The sequence below is a fragment of the Dama dama genome, chromosome 1 (assembly GCF_033118175.1).
Source record: "Dama dama isolate Ldn47 chromosome 1, ASM3311817v1, whole genome shotgun sequence".
Taxonomy (NCBI): Eukaryota; Metazoa; Chordata; class Mammalia; order Artiodactyla; family Cervidae; genus Dama; species Dama dama.
This window is the reverse complement of record NC_083681.1, coordinates 38,637,210-38,663,964: the sequence shown is the minus strand read 5'-3', so window position 1 is coordinate 38,663,964 and position 26,755 is coordinate 38,637,210. Positions and strand designations below refer to the sequence as shown.

Sequence of the window (26,755 nt, the reverse complement as noted above, 5' to 3'; positions counted from 1 at the left end):
TACATTCTTAACCAGCCTACCACCTTCCTGAACAGATAGCAAAATCCAATATAACAGTGAAAGAACTGTGAAATTACTAAATTATTGACTAGTAAAGTATAAAGATGTTTATAAAAATTACATCCTAATTCTAAATAGACTGACACCAGTGACTGTAAAAACCAAGCATTCCAGCCTATCTAACATGCTGTTTAAAAGTTCAAACTTTAAAACTGCCTTTTTAGAACTTCTTTTTTAAAGTCCAAAATTTTCAATTTTCTAAGAACAGGAATCAGCTGAGAACTGCAACCCTTCCTATTAAAAAGTTTCCTCCTTAAGGCCTCTAAGTATAAAAAGACAAGACCCACATCCCACAAAAAGAGAATTCTAAAATAAGGTCAAAACCTCAAAGTTATGGGCTAAGCAAGTTAATAAATTAATTAACTGGGCTGGAGCACTAACATTGAGAAAGACAGGTAGTGATGTAAACTGGAAAGCACGCGACCTGTTTAAAGGGGGCCCTGCCACTCACTTCCAGCACATTGCTGTCACGCACAAGCCAGGACCTGGTGTTGCCAGATCTTTTGGCTTTTCAATGTTAACAACCTAACGATAATAAGGAAAAATGTTCAGGCTAATCACAACATATTTGCAAGGTACATAAAATAGGTAAGGAACCACTCTGGAACTTCTTCTGGTCTGAAAGACTAAACAGTCCATATAGAAGTAAGCCAAAGGAGGAGCTTTATTTACCTATAGATAGTATAGATGGCCAGAACAGCATTTCTTCTAACATAGCTGTGTCGATGCTCCAAACAAGCACGGATAGCTGGCATTAAAGGTTCCAGCAATTCTGCCTCTTTCAACTTGCAAAGAAAACGAAGAGTAGATCCTCGAATAAATTCATTAGGATGCTGAAGATCCTGATATAAAAATCAAATATGAAATGCTGAGTCCCAGTATTTTACAAAAAACCACAATGTTTAAATACAAAATTTTTCAATAAAAAAAAAATTAGGAAGTAGGTTTCAGGACAAACACCTAGATTATTACATAATTTCCATCAGATTCCTATAGATTAAAGCAATTTTTACTTATCACATCAATGTCTTATATTCTATGTGTCACTATTTTTTTATTAATAACACATAAAAATGCATGGAAAGTGTCTCAAAAAAGGTAACAATAAAACTTTTCACAATAACTTTTTATGACTTCTGCTTCAAATATCTAAAACATCATTTCTGAGATTTAATTTTAAAAATTAAAACAGCCCACACCACCAACTTTACAATTATTTAAAAATCAAAGCAATACTTGGAAATAATTACGATTTGGTTTACCTTTCTATATGCATCACAAACAAGGATCATTTCATGTAAAAGCCTCCCATCTGGAGTTGTTTTAGGAACAATTTCCCAAAATACCAGAAGTAACTTTTTGATGGTATGATCCTGAAGAGGCAGCACAAAGCGAATGATGGTCATGAGAAGTCCAGGAAGTTTTTCACCATTTAGAATCATAATGATTACTTTCTTCAAAGCTTCAGTCTTTGACTTCACATCTCCTTTTTCTGATTAAAAAAAAAAAATTGTTTTAAAGCACAATCATTTTAAAAGAAAATTCTTCAGATAATTTTAAAAGCAATTAACAAAATAAAACATGTTCTCACTTTATCAGCAGCAATAGTAATAAAGGTACCAACCCAAGTGACAAGGGTTTTCCACCTGGCTCTGCCAAAAACAAGCTGTATGATTTTACAGTCATTTATCTCTGAACCTCATGATTCTTTACATGTAATAGAAAAGCACTGGATTAGATCTTTGACCCCAAACCAATGGAGTTAATGTGGAAACCATGAATCTATAGGTATACCAAAAAATGTGTATCTCAAACACACCTGTAGCTATTTTTCAAAATGTAAACAAGATACGTTATGTGCTTTGGAATTCAAAGTAGCTTTTATTCAGTATGTATTTTCTAAACCAAAATTACAGCCACCATTATGAAGGGTGGGAATGGGGATAAGTGACCTTTTTTCAACATTAGGAAGAACCTCAAACTCGAAAAAGTTGGGAATTAACAGACTAGATTGACTCCAAAATCTCATCATATTTCTACAGACTATAAAACTTCAGAATCTTTCTTGAGAAATTACCTAGAAAATTGGAGGAAAATTAAAATGTACTGGATCAGCAACTATTATTTATAATTAAGGATAACACATTTACGATAAGATGCTAGTTTACTGTTACTTCACCTAAAAATAAGTGCTATACGTTATGCAAAACAATCTATAATTTCACATCATTATTGCATACTGAAGAATTTATGGTTAAAATCTTCTGGATCCAAAATTTGAAGGCAGAAACATAAGAGACAAGTATACTGAATACTGATGAATTTAAGGTATGCATTAAAAATGCAACACAGGACTTCCCAGTGGTACAATGGATAAGAATTCGCCTGCCAATGCAGGGGACATGGGTTCGAACCCTGGTCCAGGAAGATTCCACAAGTCTCAGAGCAACTAAGCCTGAGCCACAACTACTGAGCCCAAGTTCTAGGGCTTGTAAGCCACAACTACTGAAGCCAGTGTGCCTGGAGTCCATGCTCATCAAGAGAAGCCCCTGCAATGAAAAGCCAGTGCACAGCAACCAAGAGCAGCCACCCTCCCAACCTCCCCGCAGCCAGAGAAAGCCTGTGAGAAGCAACAAAGACCAGTGCAACCAAAACTAAATAAATAAACAATCTCTTTAAAAGAATGGAACACAGTTCAGGTTACTGCCAAAGTTACACCATAAGTGTCAATGTGAAGGGAAAAAGTGTTATGCTGAGCTGTGTCTGACTGTCCGACTCTCTGCATCATGGACAGTAGCTCGCCGGGCTCCTGTGTCCACGGAATTCTCCAGGGAAGAATACTGGCGTGGGTTGCCATTCCCTTTTCTAGGGGATCTTCCTGACCCAGGGATTAAAGCCAGGTTTCCCACATTGCAGGCAGATTCTTCACCGACTGAGCCACCAGGGAAGCCTTATAAGCATCAGTATTTTTGTTTAAAACAGACTAACTTCTTATGCATCTCTCCATGCTTCACAGTATTATATGTCCTGCTACACATGAAAAAACAAACAAACAAACAACTGTGTGCCAAATCAAATCAAGAAATGAACAAATGTAAAAGGATGAAGTTAAGCATTAATCTGGGCAGATCTTCAGTTTTTTGTTTTTTTTAATATGTATTTATTTATTTGGCTGCTCTGGGTCTTAGTTGCAGCATGTGAACTCTTAGTTGCAGCATGTGGGATCCAGTCCCCTGATGAGGGATCAAACCCAGCCCCTCCTGCACTGTGAGCATGGAATTTTAGCCACTGGACTACCAGAGAAAATCCTGAAAAATCCACTTGTAACTAAAGGTTAAAAAGTTTTAAAAGTAAGTTTATTTAAAAAAAAAAAGTAAGTTTATTAGTAAACTTGTAAAAAATCAACACCATTTATTTCAAGTTCCCCAATCCTTATTTCCATTTATTCTAACAATTCAAATTGAGGTGAAGAATGCTTCTTTTCATGTCCTCAAATTTTTCAGAGCTTATTCTCCTTTATGAAAAATAGAGTTTTAAATATCAATTTAATTCAACAAAATATACTCCAGGAAATGTATAGTCATCAGGGCTCACATCCAGTGATCAAAGGTAAAGTGAAATTAAACCATATCAGTACTTCACCAAACAAAACTACTTGTTATTCAAATTGAAAACTATGTCTAAATCTTTTCATCTCAACTCTATTGAAATACAGTAAAAAATAAACCTAAAATTCAAGACTACCTATTTAGTTACTTGGTAGGTGAAGTGTAGTTAAGAAAAGAGTATTTTTACAGTTAAGGACAAGTTTGTCCTTTACCTTATCACCCACCAATAAACTTAAGTATTTGGGAGGTTTAAAAGGGAAAACCTTTAAATTATGAAAATTTGAAGATTTTGAAATTAGAAATAGAGTAATGAAAGTTTATTCAATTTGTATTCCATTCTACTCTCTTACATGAATATGGGGGGAAAAAGGAAATACAGTATGTGTGGTTTTTGTAAACGAAGATCAGCTTAAATGCCATAAAAAAATATTTATCTTTCCTTCTCTAGAAATAGGCCTCAATAGAAACCGAATAAAATGTAATCTAAAATCACAAGGTATTCCATTACTGCTGATTAAGAGTGGGAACATGCAACTAAAATATCATCTCCTTTCAAACTGTAAACTATCTTCTAAAAGATACTATCAAGATTTGAAGCGTAACTTTCCCTTGTCTGTTTTAAACAGTAGTTATCAGTTTAAGTAAAACTTATTTTTATTAGTTCAATTAAGCAAGAATTATTATCTTGGAATGTGCATTACTTTAAAAAATTCTTGACAGAATCACTCACAAAAAGGAGATACAGTACACATTTTAAAAATTCAGAAATAGATTTTCTTCTTTGCATAAATGCTTTAAAAATCAAAAGCTTAAATGCTTCTGAGAAAACATATATATGTTCCAGTGTTGACTTCATTTGTTCAACAGGCAGTAAAACTAAAAGAACAAGCTAAGTAATATGAAGCTAAGTGCACAAAGAAATTAAAACATTCTAATACACACTCTCAGTCTGTTATCTACAGAGACCTGTCAGCTACATTTAAACAAGCCATTGTTACCTTGAGGAATAGCTAAAAACTAAAGCACTACATTTATTTAGCCCCACCCCACCATGCTATAAGCTAAGCTGAGATGTTCTTTTATTTCCAAAAACCAGTATTACAGGCCTAAATAACACATTTCCATTTTTACTAAGACAAAGTTTTATTGAAGAGATCCTAAAAAAAAATTACGTGTTTCTAATTATAAAGGAACTTGAAATGCAAGTGAGCTTTTTACTTTCATTTTCAAAATATTATCAACATTTACCTAGATCATTTTTTAAGCTAATTTCAGACGGTGGTTCTGAGTCCATTGGCACGTTAATTAACGTATAGCATACGTTCTCGGCAGCCGTCATGGTTCCCGGTTACAGCCAACTCTGGATACAAGATTTAAAGATAACAGATGCAAAAAAAAAAAAAAAAAAACCCTAGAAAAAGAAATACAAACATATCACGACCGAAAAAACAAAAACAGAACCAGTAACTATCGTTATCTTTTCTGTCTAAAGTTCATTCAGCTTGGCTTATGAATTTTAAAGCATTAGACAGGGAGGGTCCATCTATATTACGTTGCATAGAAATAAATCCTGATGTATTAAAATACACACTTGTCAGCCTTGGCCTAAGTTACATTATCTCCCACCTCACAACCCCGCCCAGAGTCTAGAAAGCTGTACAACAGAATTAAAGCCCACAATACAGTGACAAATCCCCCAGCCCCACCCCATCACGATATAAGTGATTTTTAAACATAATACACAATCTGAACTTCTGAACTTAAAAAGAGCCCGTGCAAAAATACTCTGCTAAAACCCCTGCTGCGCTCTAACACATTCACCCATGCGACCCAACTCTGTGGACCAGGAGTCCCTCAACTGGTGCTCTGGTGCTCTGCACCCCCACGCCCCTTCCCTGTTCCTTCTCTCCTGCAAATTCCAAGCCCCACCGGGACTGGCGAGCCCCGAGAGCCTGGGAGGGAGAAGACCCCCGGCCAGCAGGCAAGCCGGGATGGGGCGGCCCGCTCAGAGCTTTCCAGCCCTGCACTCCACTTCGCCAGGCCCGGACGCTAGCGGCCTAGTCGCTCCCCTTCCGAATCTCCCCGCTAGAGCCCAGTTCCTCCGACTGCCCGGCCCAGGGAGCGCCTCCAAGATGAGGGGGTTTGTAGGCCGTTACCTGACTCCGAGGGGCAGCAGCTGGGGCAACGGCGGAACCGCAGACTCCAGCTCCCGCCCGCAGCAACAGCGGCGGATCCGCAGAGTCCTCCGCTGACGTGGAAGGGGGTGGGGAGCCGACCCAGGCCGCAGCCACCTCGCCCCTACGGCAACTCAGAGAGGACAAGCCCTCTCGGCCCTGCGCCTGCGCGCGCCAGGACGTCGCAAGCATTTCTAGTTCCGAAGGAACTGTAAAACCTCTTCCTGTTTTCTTATCGTCGGCTGCTTTAGGCCGAAGAGGAGACTGGAAATACAAGCTAAGTTTTCCCTACAAGCCTGAATTAGGCGTTGAGGTCATTTAAACGCAACTTAGAAACTGTATTTTCTGCCAGAAACTCCACAGCAGCCAAAGGAGGAGAGGGAGTGCTTGGACTCGAGGGAAAAACATTTTACAGGACTGATGGCCTAGTGGAAAAGAATGCTATCCTGGGAGCTGGAATCCCTTTTCTAGCTCACTCACGAATAAACTGGGAAAGTAACTAAATACAATTTGAGGAAGTAGCTTCAGTTCTTCCAAGAGACACTAGATTGTATGAAGATCCATTTCAGTTCTTAACGCCTCTGCCTCTGCAGTTAGGCCGGAGTTGCTTGAACAACAAAGTCGCACTGGTTATGACTTCTGGTCTTTGTTTAGTAACGGTCCCTTTCATAATCCTTTAGAAGAACCTAGATTAAATTTTTTTATGCATAAAGGAAGATTGACAGTCACTGTTTTAAAGGATCTTACCTGTTTCCAAAGACCTAATTGTTAGAGTTACAATCAGCCATAGTACCTTCGATTTTGCACATTTAAGTGTGCAAATGTGCACACTCCCCAGCTCCCCCCCACCCCCCGCAAGAGGATTTTCTGACCAATCATTAATAATAAAAATTTCCTTGAGGCCTGAAGCAAAATATTGTGACTACAAAGAGACCTGATAGAACCTGACATAAACAGGCTCACCTCTGGGAGATAGAACATAAATAGTGCCTCTCTGTCCAGAATCCAGCTATTTTGAGGTTTGTTCTTTCTAGAATCATCAGACAAAAAGTAAATTCTTTGAGAACCCAAAATATACCACAAACCCTATCATTCATTTTATTAAAACTATTTTTCTTGAGATCCCATATATTCTTCACCTAGATTCTTACAATTGTAAAAAAAAAAAAAATCTTGTATAACAATTCAGTTCAGTCGCTCAGTGGTGTCCAACTCTTTGCGACCCCATGAATCGCAGCACACCAGGCCTCCCTGTCCGTCACAAACTCCCGGAGTTTACTCAAACTCAAGTACATTGAGTTGGTGATGCCATCCTGCCTTCTCATCCTCTGTCGTCCCCTTCTCCTCCTGCCCCCAATCCCTCCCAACATCAGGGTCTTTTCAAATGAGTCAACTCTTCCCATCAGGTGGCCAAAGTATTGGAGTTTCAGCTTCAGCATCAGTCCTTCCAATGAACACCCAGGACTGATCTCCTTTAGGATGGACTGGTTGGATCTCCTTGCAGTCCAAGGGACTCTCAAGAGTCTTCTCCAACACCACAGTTAAAAAGCATCAATTCTTCGGTGCTCAGCTTTCTTCATAGTCCAACTCTCACATCCATACATGACCACTGGAAAAACCATAGCCTGGACTAAATGGACCTTTGTTGGCAACGTAATGTCTCTGCTTTTTAATATGCTATCTAGGTTGGTCAAAACTTTCCTTCCAAGGAGTAAGCATCTTTTAATTTCATGGCTGCAATCACCATCTGCCATGATTTTGGAGTCCAAAAAAATAAAGTCTGACACTATTTCCACTGTTTCCCCATCTATTTGCCATGAAGTGATGGGACCAGATGCCATGATCTTAGTTTTCTGAATGTTGAGCTTTAAGCCAACTTTTTCACTCTCCTCTTTCACTTTCATCAAGAGGCTTTTTAGTTCCTCTTCACTTTCTGCCATAAGGGTGGTGTCATCTGCATATCTGAGGTTATTGATATTTCTCCCAGCAATCTTGATTCCAGATTGTGCTTCTTCCAGCCCAGCATTTTTCATGATGTACTCTGCATATAAGTTAAATAAACTGGGTGACAATATACAGCCTTGACGTACTCCTTTTCCTATTTGGAACCAATCTGTTGTTCCATGTCTAGTTCTAACTGTTGCTTCCTGACCTGCATATAGATTTCTCAAGAGGCAGGTCAGGTGTTGTGGTATTCCCATCTCTTTCAGAATTTCCCACAGTTTATTGTGATCCACACAGTCAAAGGCTTTGGCATAGTCAATAAAGCAGAAATAGATGTTTTCCTGAAACTCTCTTGCTTTTTCGATGGTCCAGCGGATGTTGGCAATTTGATCTCTGGTTCCTCCACCTTTTCTAAAACCGGCTTGAACGTCTGAAAGTTCACGGTTCATGTATTGCTGAAGCCTGGCTTGGAGAATTCTGAGCATTACTTTACTAGCATGTGAGATGAGTGCAACTGTGCGCTAGTTTGAGCATTCTCTGGGATTGCCTTTCTTTGGGATTGGAATGAAAACTGACCTTTTCCAGTCCTGTGGCCACTGCTGAGTTTCCAAATTTGCTGTCATATTGAGTGCAGCACTTTCACAGCATCATCTTTCAGGATTTCAAATATCTCAACTGCAATTCCATCACCCCCACTAGCTTTGTTTGTAGTGATGCTTTCTAAGGCCCACTTGACTTCACATTCCAGGATGTCTGGCTCTAGGTGAGTGATCACACCATTGTGATTATCTGGGTTGTGAAGATCTTTTTTGTACAGTTCTTCTGTGTATTCCTGCCACCTCTTCTTAATATCTTTTGCTTTTGTTAGTATAACTATAGTCCAATATCAAATCTAGGAAATTGACATTGATACAATTCAGTCCTCCTTCATATTTTACCACTTTTACATGTACTCATTGTGTATTTAGTTCTGGGCAATTATATCATGCTAAGATTCATATGATCACCACTAATAATTCCATTACAAAGCTCCCTCCTACCATCTTTTCGTCACTGTCCCTTCCCTCCTTAACCCCTGGATACTATTAACCTGGTCCCTATGTATGTAATTTTGTCATTAAAGAATGCAATATAAATGAATTACACAATGTAACCTTTTAGTTTGGCTTTGTTTTTCACTTAAGGTTAATTCCCTTGAGATCAACCCAAGCTATGTGTGCAACAAGTTATTCTATCTGTCTTTATTTTTAATATGGAATTTTCACAAATGCAGTTACCTGGTTTCCAAGTCCACTTCTCAAGAAGTGGCAATCTACCAGAATGAAATGACCCAAAAGGCATTAAAAACTAAACTTAGCGGTAACAAAAGCTCAGCAGTTTGAGTCTGCAATGAAAATTGTAATTGCCAGTGTATATACATTATTGTATATATTTTTAAAATTAACTTATTTTAATTGGAGGCTAATTACTTTATACTATTGTAGTGGTTTTTGCCATATATTGACATGAATCAGCCATCAGTGTACATGTGTTCCCTATCCTGAACCCACATCTCACCTCCCTCCCCATCCCATCCCTCCGGGTCATCCCAGTGCACCGGCCCTGAGTGCCCTGTCTCACGCATCGAACCTGGACTGGCAATCTGTTTCACATATGGTAGTATACATGTTTCAGTGCTGTTCTCTCAAATCATCCCAACCTCACCTTCTCTCACAGAATCCGAAAGTCTGTTCTTTACATCTGTGTCTCTTTTGCTGTCTTGCATATAGGGTCATCGTTACCGTCTTTCTGAATTCCACACATATGCATTATTATGCTGTATTGGTGTTTTTCTTTCTGACTTAACTCTGTATAATAGGCTCCAGTTTCATCCACCTCATTAGAACTGATTCAAATGCATTCTTTTTAATAGCTGAGTAATGCTGGGAGGGATTGGGGGCAGGAGGAGAAGGGGTTGACAGAGGATGAGATGGCTGGATGGCATCACCGACTTGATGGACATGAGTTTGAGTAAACTCCGGGAGTTGGTGATGGACAGGGAGGCCTGGCATGCTGCGATTCATGGGGTTGCAAAGAGTAGGACACGACTGAGCGATTGAACTGAACTGAATATTCCATTGTGTATTAAATACAGAGTTTATTAACAGGTATCAGGATCCTATAGAGCCTAATTCTTCCTCACTTGTTATAACATGCACTTTGTTTTGGGACTTCTTTTTATCTAGCATGTAATTATATCATTTTGAATGCTTTTTCAATTATAAATTGAGAACAAGAACCTATCATATAAGAATTGAAAATTTTAGATGTCTAGAAAATCAAGGCCTAGAGAAAAGGGACTTGTCCCCCAAATCACAAAATGGTTCAATACTGAAAAAAACTGGGATGAATCCTGTTACCTACTTTACTGCATCTTATTTTTAACTATACCAGTTCTTCAAAGATATATATATATATATGGATGCCTAATAAATTCAAAGTGAATTAAATGTTATCTTTATATCAAAGTGATAGGTTTTATGAAGATATTATTAAGAATGTTATTATTTAACACAGACTAAATGGAATGACTGAGTATAACACACTGGATAAAACATGAAAAGGCATCAAAATGAACTCTGTACAAATAGAATTGAATCTTATTGGGGTGGGGAGGATTTTAAGTTCTAAAGTCAGTGTGCCAGACTAAAATTACATATTGAAAAAAATTACTAAAATTTCCCCCAAAGTACAGTACAGATCAGTACACCCACTGAGTCTGGAGACAGGTGGAATGACTCCCTTTCTGTTTTGTGTTTCATGAGTTTGACACAACTTCACTGTAGGGCAAGTGGCACTGGTGGGTTCACTGCAAGCTCAAACAGCAGGCTCTTGAAGCTGATTCCAGAGTGGAGACCACTATCTCCACATTCCTGTATTTAGTTATAGGTGGAGTTCCCTGGTGGCTCAGATGGTAAAGAATCTGCCTGCAATGTAGGAGACCTGAGTTTGATCCCTGGGTCAGGCAGATCCCCTGGAATAGGGAATAGCTACCTACTCTGGTATTCTTGCCTGGAGAATTCCATGGACAGAGGAGCCCAGCGAACTACAGTCCATGGGGTCGAAAAGTCAGACACAACTGAGCGATTAACATTCTCACTTTTCATTCCTTCAACAAGGATGCTAGAGTTTCTCTTACCACTCTCCCTTCAAAAAGTCACAAAAGAGTTAAACCTATTAAGATTCACATAAATCTTCCCACTTAACCTTCACAATAATTCTCCAAAGGATTTCCCTAAAGCAGGGTTAAGTCAACTGCTCAAAGTCAAAAGCAGCTAATTAGTAGAATTATGTCTAAAATCCAAGTTGCCTATCTATGAGTGAACTGTTCCTCTCTAGAAAGATATGAATCTCAGAAAATAACTCCTTTGGGCTTCTGAGCAGTAAAATTCTGGATTACGGGCTTTGTCTTTTATTTTTTGGCTGTGCCACAGGGTTTGTGGGATGTTAGTTCCCTGACCAGAGATTGAACCTGCATCCCCTACAGGGGAAGTGTAGGAGGCCTAACCAGAGTACCTCCAGGGAAGTCCCTGGCTTTGTTTTTTTAAAACAGACTTCCTGTAATTTTATTTTGTATGATCTAAGATAAAAATTGTGGAGAAGGCAATGGCAACCCACTGCAGTACTCTTGCCTGGAAAATCCCATGGATGGAGAAGCCTGGTTGGCTGCAGTCCACGGGATCGCTAGGAGTCGGACACGACTGAGTGACTTCACTTTCATTTTTCACTTTCATGCATTGGAGAAGGAAATGGCAACCCACTCCAGTGTTCTTGCCTGGAGAATCCCAGGGACAGCACAGCCTGGTGGGCTGCCGTCTATGGGGTCACACAGAGTCGGACACGACTGAAGCGACTTGGCAGCAGCAGCAAGATAAAAATTGTACTGCAGTATTTACATACACAGTTCATAGGAATAATGGAAGGCAGGCTAAAGATTATGCTAAAAGTAGGGCTGGGCAGGATATGAGGAAATGATGGTTTGAGATTATAATTTCCCTTTTGCTATTTTTATTGACTATGCCAAAGCCTTCAACTGCGTGGATCACAACAAACTGTGGAAAATTCTTAGAAATGGAAATACCAGACCATCTGACCTGCCTCCTGAGAAATCTGTATGCAAGTCAAGAAGCAACAGTTAGAACTGGACATGGAACAACAGACTGGTTCCAAATCAGGAAAGGAGTATGTCAAGGCTGTATATTGTCACTCTACTTATTCAACTTACATGCAGAGTACATCACTCAAAATGCCAAGCTGGATGAAGCACAATCTGGAATCAAGATTGCCGGGAGAAATATCAATAACCTCAGATATGCAGATGACACCACCCTTATGGCAGAAAACAAAGAAGAACTAAAGAGCCTCTTGATGAAAGTGAAAGAGTAGAGTGAAAAAGTTGGCTTAAAACTCAACATTCAGAAAACTAAGATCATGGCATCTGGTCCCATTACTTCATGGCAAACAGATGGAAAACAGTGAGAGACTTTGATTTTTGGGGGCTCCAAAATCACTGCAGATGGTGACTGCAGCTATGAAACTAAAAGATGCTTGCTCCTTGGAAGAAAAGCTATGACCAACCCAGAGAGCATTTTAAAAAGCAGAGACATTACTTTGCTGACAAAGGTCCATCTATTCAAAGCTGTGGTTTTTCGAGTAGTCATGTATGTATGTGAGAGTTGGACCCGTGGAGCTAAAGAGTGAAAACTGTTGTGAGGGGAATCATTTGGAGGACTCTCTGAGTGAAGGAGAGAATTGTGGCTATGCTTTGCAGGTTCTGCAAAGCTCCGTTCTAAGATTAACGGGTCTTGTAAGATCCTGAGGTTTTGTTCACCATCTGCCATGATTTTGGAGTCCAAAAAAATAAAGTCTGACACTATTTCCACTGTTTCCCTATCTATTTCCCATGAAGTGATGGGACCAGATGCCATGATCTTAGTTTTCTGAATGTTGAGTTTTAAGCCAACTTTTTCACTCTACTCTTTCACTTTCATCAAGAGGCTCTTTAGTTCTTCTTTGTTTTCTGCCATAAGGGTGGTGTCATCTGCATATCTGAGGTTATTGATATTGATGATGACACAGCTGTAATCTCAGACTACTATTTACAGTTGAAGCTACTTAAAAAGCAAAACCACGATACATCAGCAGGTGAAACAATTTTATTTCACAGTTGTCTTTAAAACCACAAAGACACTATGTTCTTCATATAAAAACATTAGTAGAGAGAACTATACTTTCTAGAAAATGATTATAGAGACCATCTTAAAGAAAAATGAACCCAATTATATGGTTTTGGTGGCAGCTTAGGAAAAACTCACATCTGAACTGATTCCTAAAACATACCATTCTATCCCACCATTCTGCATCTTTTGGTTCAAAGTATAAATTATTGTCATCAGTATGTGCTCCTGCATTCTTACATGTATGACAATACATATATAGACTGGTTTGTTGTTTAATGTTCCATTGGTTCATCAGCCTTTTCTGCAGGTTCATCAGCAGGTTGAGTAGGCTTAAGAGAGGAAGAAAAAAGAAAGTATGTAAAAAGAACACTTAACCAATATACACGTTTACTCACAAATATTACATAATAAAAAGCAATGAACAATTCCAGCATTTCGTCATACTTTGTTTTGCTCAAGAATAAAGGCTTTTCTTATCACTACTAGCCTTAAAAATAGAACCGACACACTTTAGACATTCTTTTCCTCCTTAGCACTAATAAACACAGCAAAAATATTTTCCAACAAAGCAGCTGTGAGGTACTATGCTGCACTGTTCCCAACAGCAGTTAAATAATGCAAATCTTGCTGCTCCAAATAATACCAACATCTTTTTCAAGTTAAAAAAAGAATTCACGCTGTAGGAGAAATTTCTGTACAAGATACTTTTTTTTCCCCCAACTACATAGCTATTAAATAAGCATCTATAAAAGCAAATGTGTATTCAAATTTTTGACAAAAAAGGCCAGTATTTAACCTGAGATTCATCAGTACTTCTTGATCCTTTTCTCAATATTTGTGAAGAGTCAACTTAGTTTTCCAAGCTGGTCACCAGTGAGTTTTCTCTCAGTCCCACCTCTGATAGAATCTTGGCTAGCCCTATGACTTGCTTTAACCAACAGAATGTAAAGAAGGAATGCTGTACTAGTCCTGGACCTCAGCCTTAAGAATGCCTGGCAGCTTGCGCTTCTGAGCTTCTGAACTTTTGCAACCTCTGAGCTGCTTCCTGCCAGAGATAATCTGGTGAAGGACAGGCCCTGAGACTACATGGACAGGCCCAGCCACCCTTCTAGCTGTCCCTCCAAGATACCTAGCAAATGTGAGTAAAGAAGACACATGAGTAAAGCCATCTTGGATGTTCCAGCCCTACCGCCTCAACTGAATGCAATGTTTGAGGCACCCAAAGTGACATGAGCCAAAGAACCATCTAGCTGAGCCCATCAACACACAGAACTGAGAAGCTACAACAGAGAACCAAATCACCCTTTTTGTGTTTCATGGAGATCACTGAACCATTCAGTATTAGTTCTTAGTTTTCCTACTGCCACATGAATTATGAGCCTATCTCAATAATTAAATACAAAAACAGTAGATTTACACAGTTGTGGTAGTAATAGCAATTTACAATAGAATTAGTCTCTTGGTTATAATTAGTTATATACCTGTGCCTTTCTCTGCGGTCTTTCTTCCAGACCTTCCAGGAATGGAGACACATCATCATCATCATAAATCGTAAACTCCAAATCTTTACCAACAATTCCAATGGAAACATTCTGAAGGGGAAAAAAAAAGGTAAAAATTAAAATTCAAGAGAATTTAGGTTGGAAATATGCTTATGATAAAATGAAAAAAGTTGAATAAAAATTTATACAGCACTTGAATGAGACAAAAAAACTTAGGGATAAAAAGAAGGAAACTAGTAAGCTTTTGTAATATGCAGATTTAATATTCACTTTTGATAACCATGAATAATCCTGAAGGTCTACGTCACCTAGAAATTTGCAACTTGGCTCACAGTCAAAATGTGAAGACCAGTGTGAAGAAACAAACCATTTGCTAAGAAGTAAGCCTTCATTCTTTACCATCTGAGAGGTAAAGCCTACACTCTAAGAAATAATTAAATTTGTTCCTTGTGTAACATGTAAGACATGATGGTTCTTAAGGAAATAAATTTTGGGTTCTAAAATATTGAGTTTAGGGGACTCAGAACTATGTTCTACATGGAAAAATTAAAAAGCAACTCTTAAAATGTTCAGTGAATGCTAACCAGTACAGTAGAGCTCCCGTAAGATTAAAATTTCAGTGAGAACTTGAGACATTAAGGATATATAGGGCATTCTCTATGATTCAGTAAAAATGTAAAATCAGAAATCCAGATACCTGAGCCAACTTTTCCAAGTTGTAAATGCCAACAGTCAACTGTATGCCCAGAATTTAAAAGACAGTCATCTTGGAGTGATGGCATTATAGGTATTTTTAAAACAAACAAATAAAAACAATTTAATGTACTTTCCTAATTTTTTTGAAAGAAAATTATTTTTATGATAGTAAATGCTGTTTAAAAAGATTATGCAGGTCATAAAGTCTTCACACACATATTAACTATTAATTACCCAATCATAACAAAATGTATTTTATAATATGGTAAATGATCTCTCTAGTGATCATTAACCTCAAGGAGACCTTTAGTTTTTGTTGTATTATATGAGTTTCTAGATCATTCAATCTCCCCTTCCCTGGACAACTCTTTCTAACATTCTCCATTTCTCGTGCAGCTCAAAACCTTGCTTCTATTCAACTGAGAAAACAGAAGCAATCAGAAGAGAATGTTCATAAGCTCCCATAGTATCCAGTCTTTCCTATATCTGTCCCTAGATTCTGTCCCTTCGTGTTACTGGGAATGAAGAGCCCCAGTCCTCTCTGAAGCTTACCTATTCACCTACATGCTGTTGGTGATTGGTCCAGCAGTTCTCATTTTTATCCTATATAGATGTTTTTATCTTTTTTTTTTTCTTAATAATGATGTTTAATCTACTTAGTGCACATCTTTACTTGTTCGTTTATTTATTTATTTCTGCGCTATGCAGCATGCAGGACACCTTAGTTCTCCAACCAGAGATGGAACCCATGCCCTCTGCATTGGAGTGCAGTCTTAACCGCTGGACCACCAGGGAAGTTCCATAAATCTTTTTCTTGATACTGGATTATTCTTATAACCATGCAGCAAACTATTGTAATCTCTCCCATCTTAAAAAACCAAAACAAAACCCCTTTTTTTCCCACTACATTCTCTACCAACCAGCACCCCCTTTCTCTGGACCCGTAACAGAAAGTCTCCTCCGAAAAGCTGTCTCCAATTTCTCTCATTTTCTCCTGACTATTCCTACCACACTTTTCCCCTCCATTCCATTAAGACTGTCTAGTCAAGTTTCAGTAACATCACTGCTAATCTAAATTAATTCTCAGTCCACATCTTCTATGGCCTACTGGCAATGTTTTACCCTCTTCTCCTTAAAAGTCAGTTCACCTCTCTATTGGTGGGTTCTTCATTTGTAAGTTGTGGGTTCAACCAACCATGGATCAAAAATATTTGGGGAAAAAAAATTCCAGAAAGTTCTGAACAGCAAAACTTAAAACTGTTTACACAGCACTTATATTGCAATTAGAACTATTTACATGCATTTACATTGTATTAGGTGACACAGGTAATCTAGAGATAATTTCAGCTATACAGGAGGATTGTGTATAGGCTATATGCAAGTATGACATCATTTACATAAATCCAAGCACCCTTGGATTTAGGGATCCATGGTAGGGGATTCTGGAACTAATTCCCCTACCACTGATTCCAATGGATGACTGCAGTTTCTTCATTTCCTTTTAAAGATGCCTCATTTTCCATGTTTTCCTCCTACCTCCCTGGCATATTTCTCGGTCCCTTTTTGCTGATTCCTACTCTCACCTTCTAATCTCTCAAGGATAGAGTACCCTTGACCAAGTCTTCAAACTTGTCTTCAAACTTATTCTAATCTTTCAGAAATCTAATCCTGGCCAGTCTCTAAATACCATTTTTACACAAAGACTTCAAAACTTCAGTTCTAGGATAAACCAATCTCCAACAAACTCTAGGGGGTGAACATCCAATAATCACTTATTCTGTATCACCAAATGGACAAACAAGAGGCATTTCAAATTTTGTATGTTCTAAACTAACTGCCTGATCTTCCTCTACAACCTTAACCCCAAAATCTGTTCCTCCAAATGTCTCATCCATCTCAGTAATCATAAGTCTATCCTTCCTCTATTCAGGCAAAAATGCTAAAGGCATTTGTTAACTCATACCCCACAACCAATTTGTTAGCAAACCTTTCTGGTTCTAATTTCAAAACATATGCAAAATTGAACCACTTTTCATCATCTCCAACTCTATGACTCTGCTCTAATCTATCACAGTCTATCACTTGAATTACTATAACAGCCTTGAAACTATTTCCACCCATGCCCCCACTCAAAATGGCAACTAGAGTGACTTTTAAAATCTAAATCAAGCCACAGTATTGCTCTGCTCAAACTCAGAGTAAAATCCAAAGTACCTATAATGTTTATAAGACATATGCTATGTGGCCTCCATTACCTCTCTGACTTTATTCCTTCTTCTCTTCTTGATTGCACTGGCAACCCACTCTAGTACTCTCGCCTGGAAAAATCCCATGGACAGAGGAGACTGGCACGCTGTAGTCCATGGGGTCGCTAAGAGTCGGACACGACTGAGCAACTTCACTTTTCCTTTCATGCACTGGAGAAGGAAATGGCAACCCACTCCAATGTTCTTGCCTGGAGAATCCCAGGGACGGGGGAGCCTGGTGGGCTGCCGTCTATGGGGTGGCACAGAGTCGGACACGACTAAAGCGACTTAGCAGCAGCAGCAGCTCCTCTTGATTACTGACTCCAACACAACTGGCCTCCTTATGTTGAATACTAGGAACATTCTGAACTCAAGGCCCCATAGGCATAGTTCACTCTCTCAACTCTTTTACATCTTTCCCTCAAATTTCACTTTCTCAGTGAGACCATCTTACACCACTCTATACCCACCATGCCTCCTTCTTATACCCTATTGGCCATTCTTTCTCCTTTTAAATCTGTTTTATTTTTTCTAAGCATTTACCACATTCTAATATCCTAAATAATCTACTTGTGGGTACACTGTCTCTCTTTGCCCACCTGGATGTATGTCCCAGGAATGCCAAGATGTTTGTTGTATGCATTATATTTTCTCAGTGCCTACTGCCTGCATGTGATTGGTGCTCAGTGTATATTAAAAATATAAAGATATTCCTATCTCTTGATGAAAGACATTCTGCAACAGAATTATATGTTTTATTGCTTTATACCAAAAAGAAATGTTTAAAAATCATTTCAAAATCAGTCATTTAGTGAATACCTTAAAGAGAAAGAATGAGCCGAGGAAACCATCTTGCAAATTAAAGAACTCGAAGTATACACACCCCTATTACTTACATTTGTAAAATAAATGATTAAACGATAATGTTAGTATCCCCAATTGGAAAATGTTATATTTACCTTTGTAGTTAGGTCCTGTTCTGCAGGAAGGGTTTCCCGTAAGGCACGCAGACCATGCTTAACCAGTTCATTCAAATTGCCTAAATATAATAAATTCACAATTATTTCTTAATTCTATTTTCACGCTAGGCTTCCTTTATTTATTTGTCAGGTCTATAGTCTGAAATCATGGTTTTAGTAACACACTAAGTATATCATAATAAAAAAAAAAGTCTAGTGTTTTGCCATATAATCTTCTAATAATCTATTATTAGATTGCTATTGTTTTATTTAATGAGAGAATACATGGTTTTTGTTACTAAAGTTACCCTTTTCTTATGCTAAGTTAAATTAAAACCCTGATACAAATCAGGATTTTACAGCTCAAAGTTTTGTAAAATGTATTCTGTAAAACGTTTGTCACTGTATTTGCTGTTTATAAAAGAGTCTCCAATTGCTTGTATGTGGTCAATATTGCCCTGATATCAAAACTATACAAAGCTACCAAAAGAAAGTAAAAGTACAGATCAGTATCCCTGATTAACACACAAAAACCTCAACAAAATATCAGCAAACTAAATCCAGCAATGTTTGTATGTTTCCATAAACATTTTACGTATATATAATTTATGTTATACATCATGACCAAGAAGGATTTGTCCCAGGAATGCAAAGCTGGCTGAACATTCAAAAGTCAATGAATGCTAGGCAGAACACTCGATGACATAAATCAAAGCAAGATCCTCTATGACCCACCTCCTAGTGTAACAGAAATACAAACAAAAGTAAACAAGGGGGACCTGATTAAACGTAAAAGCTTTTGCACAGCAAAAGAAACTATAAGCAAGGTGAAAAGACAACCCTCAGAATGGGAGAAAATAATAGCAAATGAAACAAGTGACAAAGGATTAATTCCAAAATATACAAGCAGCTCGTACAACTCAATGCCAGAAGAACAAACAACCCAATCAAAAAGTGGGAAAAGGACCTAAACAGACACTTCTCCAAAGAAAACATACAGATGGCTAACAAACACATGAAAAGATGCTCAACACTGCTCATTTTAGAGAAATGCAAATCAAAACTACAATGAGATATCACCTCACACCGGTCAGAATGGCCATCATCAAAAGTCTACAAACAATAAATGCTGGAGAGGGTGTGGAGAAAAGGGAATGTTCGTGCACTGTTGGTGGGAATGTAAATTGATACAGCCACTATGGAAGACAGTATGGAGATTCTTTAATAAACTAGGAATAAAGCCACCATATGATCCAGCAATCCCACTCCTGGGCATATACCCTGAGGAAACCAAAATTGAAAAAGACACATGTATCCCATTGTTCACTGCAGCACTATTTACAATAGCTAGAACATGGAAGCAACCTAGATGTCCACTGACAGATGAAAGGATAAAGACGTTGTGGTACACATACACAATGGAATATTACTCAGCCATAAAAAAGAACAAATCTGAGTCCATTCTGATGAGGTGGATGAACCTAGAACCTATTATACAGAGTGAAGTGAGTCAGAAAGAGAAAGATAAATATTGTATTCTAATGCATATATATATAGAATCAAAAAAATGGTACTGAAGAATTTATTTTCAGGGCAGCAATGGAGAAACAGACTTATGGGGAGAAGGGAGGAGAGGGTGAGATGTATGGAAAGAGTAACATGGCAACTTACATTACCATAAGTAAAATACATATAGCCAACAGGAATTTGCTGTATGGCTCAGGAAACTCAAACAGGGGCTCTGTATCCACCTAGAGGGGTGGGATGGGGAGGGGATGGGGGGAGGTTCACAAGGGAGGGGATATATGTATACCTATGGCTGATTCATGTTGAGGTTTGACAGAAAGCAACAAAATTCTGTAAAGCAATTATCCTTCAATAGAAAAATAAATTAAAAAAATAAGTCAATGAACGCAATACACCACAATAGAATGCGGGGTTGGGGGGGGGGGGCGGAGCGGCAGGGTGGTGGTGGACACCTGATTACCTTAATAGATACATAAAAAGCATGTGTTAAAATCTAAGATCCTTGCATAAGCAAACCATTTGAAAACCTGCCCTATTATCATGTTACATCTTTTACTTTTCTTTCTCACAGCTAAACTGATTTATTTATTTATGGACTACTTATTGCAGAAATGTCTATGTGGCTAAAAATAAGAATCACAGAAAAATAAAAGCTGTAAACAGAATTTACAAGTGGTAACTAGTACAGTGGCTCTCAACTCTGGCTAGGACAAAACTTCAGGCCAACTGAATCAAGAATCTTCAAGGTAACGAATACAGTTATATTTTGAAAACGTTCTACCAGTGACTGAAACTACCCTGGTAGCCAGAGAAAGTAAAAACTACTATATATGGCAGAAATAATATACAGTTCATGGGCTTAATCTTTTCAAGAGAAGCAGATTTTTTTTTTCCACGTAGGATACTGTGTTTATTCACTACATAAAGACTAGGAGGGCAAAAAAGAAAAATCACTTACACTCCATAAACTCTGACATATGTCTCTCCAAGTAAGTACGAGCTGATTGAGATCGGGCTCCAATGGACATAGCTCTGCAGTCAAAATAGTTAGCAGATGGACAAGTTTGGAAAATGTGAGGGCCCATATCCTACAAATAGAAGAAAAATACACTGCATAATTCTTGACTCTGATTGAGCTAAAAATTAGAAAATTTGTTAGTTTCAAAAAAAAAAAAAAAAATCATTAAAATATAACAATACTCTATGCACTTACATCATAACCAGCAATGAGCAGCCCAACACCATATGGTCTCCGGCCGTATCGCTGGGTTGGTATCTGGGTTTCTTAAACTAGTTAAAGAGTTTGTTCTAACAAGAAGTACAGTACTATCTTTAATTTCAAATTAAACATTATCAAAAAGAGTTCTGTTTTTTTTAAATTGCTGCATAATCCACTACCCCAAGAAGAAGAAAATAAAACAAGTATTTCTTTGGTTTAGTGTTAAAAGATGTTTGACTATCCACCAAACCCGAAGTGAGTGCTAGCAAGATGATCTTATCTGGTGTAGAGAATTTCATTCATTTTGGATATAAGGGGCAAGGATTTGGGGGAAACATCTAGAACCACCAATAAAAAAACATTAAATCTCTTCTAAAATTGATGCTCAGTTTTTCTGAAATTGGGCTTTTCTATATCTGGAACATATTAACTGCTTATCTATAAAGGTTGATACAAAGAAAAACCCAACTCATTTAGAATCTATCCTTCCATAGTAAAACTCCCTCCAACTCTCCTTCTAAAGACTTTAGGCATTCTTTTACTGAAAAGTGACTAAACTTAAAGTTTGCACAATCTTACCTATGTTATATATTATCATATTCCTAATAAGTAACATAACAATTAAGTATCAAGACCCTTTAAAGTCTACATCCATAAATGCTACAATAAATGCATAAATAAAAAGGATACTGCTTCCAATTAGAGATACAAGACGAGACACAGGAAGAGGTCTGTCAAATACAAATCTGGAATCCAAACACTCCTGGCGCATAAAATTACTGAAAAAGAAACAAGAAAAGCTGGTAATTTCAAATCACAGAGTCATTCTAATCAAATAATTTGGTTTCTTTTTGGTTTCTTCCAGATGTTTACATGAGTGACATCCATACAATGGAACCATAAACATATAATGACAAGGATGCATTTTTCTATCAAATCTCTATATTTTAGATGTTCTATTATTGAAAGTGACTAACCTTAAAGTTTTAACAATTTTACCTAAGTTTGTGACTACATGTTTCTTAGCTCTTGATAACCTTTGCCTCAGAGCACTTTACAGAACAGAGAAGAAAAGGCTGCACAATAGGAAAAAAGCAATCTCTCTTCTCTTACCCTTGCCACTGTCAACAAGACTGTCTTAATTCCATGTCTTGAGCTATCAAAAAGAATAACTTCTTTGCTTTTTTCCTTGAAAGCTGACAAAAATTTCCCCAATAGAACAAACAGAAGAAGCTGAATCCATCCCAGGGCGCTGTTAACACGTTCCTGTCCATGTCACTTCTCTCCATAGCAGCACTCTAGGGAGACACTACACTGCTAAGTCTCTTAAACCCGACAAGATGCAAGCAAATGCAACACTGGGGAAAAGAAAATTCACACCTAACTATTAAAGCCAAAAGGATAAACTTTTCTTTCATAATGCTCTGTCTAGTTTATGTGTGTCACATTCGATGATCAAATGTTGGCTGCGGTAACCAAGCTAGTTGTTCACTACTTATCACTTAAGTCCATTTCCCAAGGCTGTCTAACACTGCATTGCTCAATATGGCAGGTACTAATAACAAGTGACTAGTGAGCACTGAAAAAGTGGCTAGTCTGAATTAAGATGTGTCTTCAGTATAAAATATACATGAAGTTTCAAAGATTTAGTGCAATAAACAATGTAAAATATCTTATTAATAAAGCTTTTAAATGATTACATGTGACATGACAATATTTTTGAAAGATTGGGTTAAGTAAAACATTTGACAATGCAACATATATTTTCAACAGCTAACAGAAATACCAATGCAGTTACTATATTGCTGACCTAAGAAAGCAGGGAACTCACCAAATAACTTGAAAATTTTAAACATCATCATTATTAATTGTCCTTGGTGTTTATATTCCTCCTTTCCTAATTAAATCAGACAAGAGATTACTTGTGGCTAACTACCTACCACTTACCAACACATACACTGAAAGATGCTGTATGAAGTATTCTACATGTTAAGCTATTTATCAATAACCTTAAGAAAAAATACTAAAAAAACTGAGAGTGTGAATAACTAGAGCAATATCAGATTGAGTGTTAAACGTGGGAACTAAAGACTGTGTAATCCCAAAGCCCCAGCTCTTCATCTGCACTATGCCTCTCAACCGGAAATAATCTTTACCCCCATCCTACCCTCACAGAAATATACCTGTTGCTCTCCACTTTCTACCTTGTATTACAGATATTCTACTAGATTTTAAGCTCTTAGAAGATGAGATTTATGTCTGATTCACCTTTGTATACTCTTTGTATCCAGCATTGAGCTTTGCAAAAAATAAATGTCAAATGAATACTGGTATATTAAAGACAGCAAGGGTGGTTCAGCTGATCCTTCAGAAACCTGAAGTGTCAAGCTCTTCTCAGATCTAACATCAAACTATATATACCGAGTCAACAAGTCATACATTATTCAATGACTTCTAAAAAGCATTAATGTTAATATGGTTAATCCTATTAGTTACTGCTACAGTGATCAAGAAATGGAATACTTAGTAACTGAGCCTGAATCCATCAAGGTATTAATAATCTTAACTTATAAACACTCTGGCAGACAACTTCCTAAAATATCTGGATCTTTTCTAGAAATGTAATCAATTATGAATCAAAAGGGATGTTTCTTTTGTTTTCCAGGATCATACTCACCATAACAGTCGAGCATCAGCAGTAAGTCCCGCAATTGAGATACCAATATGGTTATCAACATGGAGAATTTTTTTCTGATGAGCTGCAAGTTCTGACTGTGCTCTCTAAATAGAAACATCATTTAAGACAAAAGAGTAAGTTTATAATTTTACTATTTATATAGTGAAACTAACATTTTACAGTGTTTTCTAAAGGAGGAAGATATATTTATTGCTTTACTTACCTTCAAGGCAACCAACACTGCATGAGTTTTTGATTTCAGACCAACTGTGGCTGAACCTTGTTTGACAGCTTCCATTGCATATTCAATTTGATGAATTCTGCCCTAAAATGAAAAAAAAACCACCAACACACCTTAGAGTCATTACAAGACCTTTCTATATATATTTAAAATAATTTAGTGATACCAAATCTCAAGTGAGCATAGTTACATCTCAAATGCTGTTTCTTAAAACTAAAAGACTGATTTTAATGATAAACTTAGGTTTCAGGAACATATAAAATGATTATATTCCATTTTCTCACTTCCTACAATCCCATGAGCTTCTAAACACATTGCAGTCACCAAAAGTCACTTCACAGGAATAATATAAAACATTTTACCTGAGGGCTCCAAACAGTGACATCATTGTCATACTGGTTGCGAAACTGAAAGTAAATGAAAAAAGACCTATTAAACCCAAGAACATTACAAATTCAAAATCTTAACAAGCTCTATCATTAAAAAATGTTCTCCCATCTCTCTCCATCCAGCATTAAGGAAAAGCAGTCTCACTGGAAGATTACGACTGTAATCAGCTGCAAGCCAATTTTACATTTATAAGGAGCTGCGGGTGGGGGGTTGGACACGGGCAGGGCGGATCTAGATGGTACTTAGCTTCCCAACCAGTCTTGGTTCCTATGTGTCCACTTTCCTTTCTATCTTTGCTTATATTCTTCCCTTATATCAGACCCTAATAAATGGTCAAAAGCATTACCTTTTCTTAAGTCAGCTCAAATGTCTACCTCTCGAAATCTTCATCTTTTCTCCCCAAATCTCAAAACATACTCCCACCAGTTCTTGATCTACACTTCCTTTTCTGCCTCATACTATGATTTGGGATATGTCTGATTTATCTTTGAACCTTCACTGCACTTAAAACATTCATACTGAATATGTAAAGGCACATACTGAACGTAATGACCACAAGAATGTCCCCCAAGAAGTCAGAAGTGGACAGAAATTGCCATAAAAACAGACCCATTACTGCTTTAAAGACGGTATTAAAACAAGTCCACCAGCACAGTACTTAGGAGACAAATCATGGGGTTGAGAAGGCTGAGCGCTGGAATGGCAGGGACAGGCCCGGAATCCCTGAGCTCTATATTATAACCCTGATTTCATCACTAATATCAGCTTCGGTTCACTCATTTGTACCTATCAGGTGGCTAGACAAAGTGATTGAAAAGGGCTCTTTCTGACAGAGATCTAAGAAAAAGATTGCAGAGGGACCCGCCAAGAAAATGAACGCGATGCAGGCAGCAACCCAAACCCTGGAATCAAGTCCGCAATTGGCAGTACAAGGAGGTCTGAAGTTAAGCCCCTATTTTTCCTCTCTCCCACACAGACCACTAGGTCCTTCTCTGGACCGCTCGGAATCTACTCGACTGAAGGAACCTGAGGAGCGAAATCGGCTGGTAGACCGAGAAGATACTGTTCAAGGCCCGGCGGAAAGCGAAACAAACCCCAGGGAAAGGTCGCACCGGCAGCACAGCCTACCGATCTCCACTCTCCCGGCCAGGCCGGAGATGCTGAATCACCGCCTGAACCATCCCGTCGGGTACGGTTCCCAAGTCCCATGGCCCCGGACCGCTCTAAGGAAGGCATGAGAAGAAGCTCCCCAACCGCCAGCCAGCGGACCTCTTCCCCAACCCTGCCTCAGCTCGGAATCCAACGCACCATGGTTCCGGCGCGAGCCTGGCTTCGGCCTCCTGCAAGCCTGCGGATGGAGCAGCACTGCCGAAGCTTCCGCTCGGCGATCTACAGAGAAGGCTGCGGACTTTGACGGCGGCGGCGCAGGGTAGAATAGTTTATTCCAGAGATATCGATAGGCTTCCCTGGCCTCCGCGCTGTTAAAGCTCTCAGGCGGCTCAGAAGTGGGAGGGGCCTGGGAAGCTAGAGGAACTGAGATTGGCTGGAAACCTTGAGCCAGGAGTGCCCGCGGGAGCTGGGAGCTCCTGGGCTGCAGCTACCAAGTACCCCTCCTTGGGTTCTTGGTGAAGTTACCTGCGTGTTGCCGACTTCTGTCAGTTTCTTACCGGCCTGACCAGATGCACCAGAGACTACAGGTGATCGAAGGTGTGGCTCAGTCTCCCTTTAAGCGATATATGAGGTGTTGTGTAATGTGAGAAGAACGATTCTCAAAGAAAGGCCACAAAAAATGGTCCGTTTTTGTGCCAAACATCCTCTCCCTCTATCTTGTTTGTGAATATGCGTTTCTTTCTACTTTGGAATCCTTTCTTCTACTCATTGGAGAACTCATCTTTCAAGGATTTGTTATCATCGACCACTTTTTAACACTATTATTGGTTTCACCCCAAGAGACTTTACACTCTTTGAGGGCTCCAGTGTCTCTGTACCTTCAAAACCAAGCACGATGCTGAAAGATTAGGCAACTAAGGGAAAAGGTGGACATTTTTCTTCCAAGACACGTCTTTTCTCTTTTGTGAGAATCTTTTAGTAAATCTTCAAACGAAATAGTTTAGGACAGTTATGCAATCAGCTGCCAACCTAGCATTTACCAACTGCCAGTGATGACGTGAAGTGAAGTGAAGTGAGGTCGCTCAGTCGTGTTTGACTCTTTGCGACCCCATGGACTACACAGTCCGTGGGATTCTCTAGGCTAGAATACTGGAGGGGGTAGCCTTTCCCTTCTCCAGGGGAT

At 38.5% G+C, this 26,755-nt stretch overlaps 2 protein-coding genes across 2 annotated transcripts in view; both read right to left on the bottom strand.

The window, feature by feature from the left end:
* Positions 1–5,079, bottom strand: part of COPB1 (COPI coat complex subunit beta 1) — a 34,230-nt gene extending 29,151 nt beyond the window's left edge. Inside the window, exons 1-3 of the mRNA XM_061147226.1 lie at positions 4,917–5,079; positions 1,323–1,552; positions 733–902 (exon numbers count right to left, since the gene is read on the bottom strand). Coding sequence (XP_061003209.1) covers positions 733–902; positions 1,323–1,552; positions 4,917–5,007 — 491 coding nt within the window. The 5' untranslated portion in view covers positions 5,008–5,079. The remainder of the gene's footprint in view (positions 1–732; positions 903–1,322; positions 1,553–4,916) is intronic.
* Positions 5,080–12,963: 7,884 nt separating this feature from the next.
* Positions 12,964–25,897, bottom strand: PSMA1 (proteasome 20S subunit alpha 1). Its single transcript, XM_061147211.1, has 10 exons — positions 25,771–25,897; positions 24,435–24,479; positions 24,055–24,156; positions 23,832–23,935; positions 21,845–21,933; positions 21,149–21,219; positions 20,894–21,023; positions 18,409–18,488; positions 14,487–14,597; positions 12,964–13,334 (listed from the first exon to the last, which is right to left on the bottom strand). The coding sequence occupies exons 1-10, from the start codon at positions 25,771–25,773 to the stop codon at positions 13,278–13,280; spliced, it is 792 nt and encodes a 263-aa protein (XP_061003194.1). The 5' UTR covers positions 25,774–25,897; the 3' UTR covers positions 12,964–13,277.
* Between the last annotated feature and the right edge of the window lie 858 nt (positions 25,898–26,755).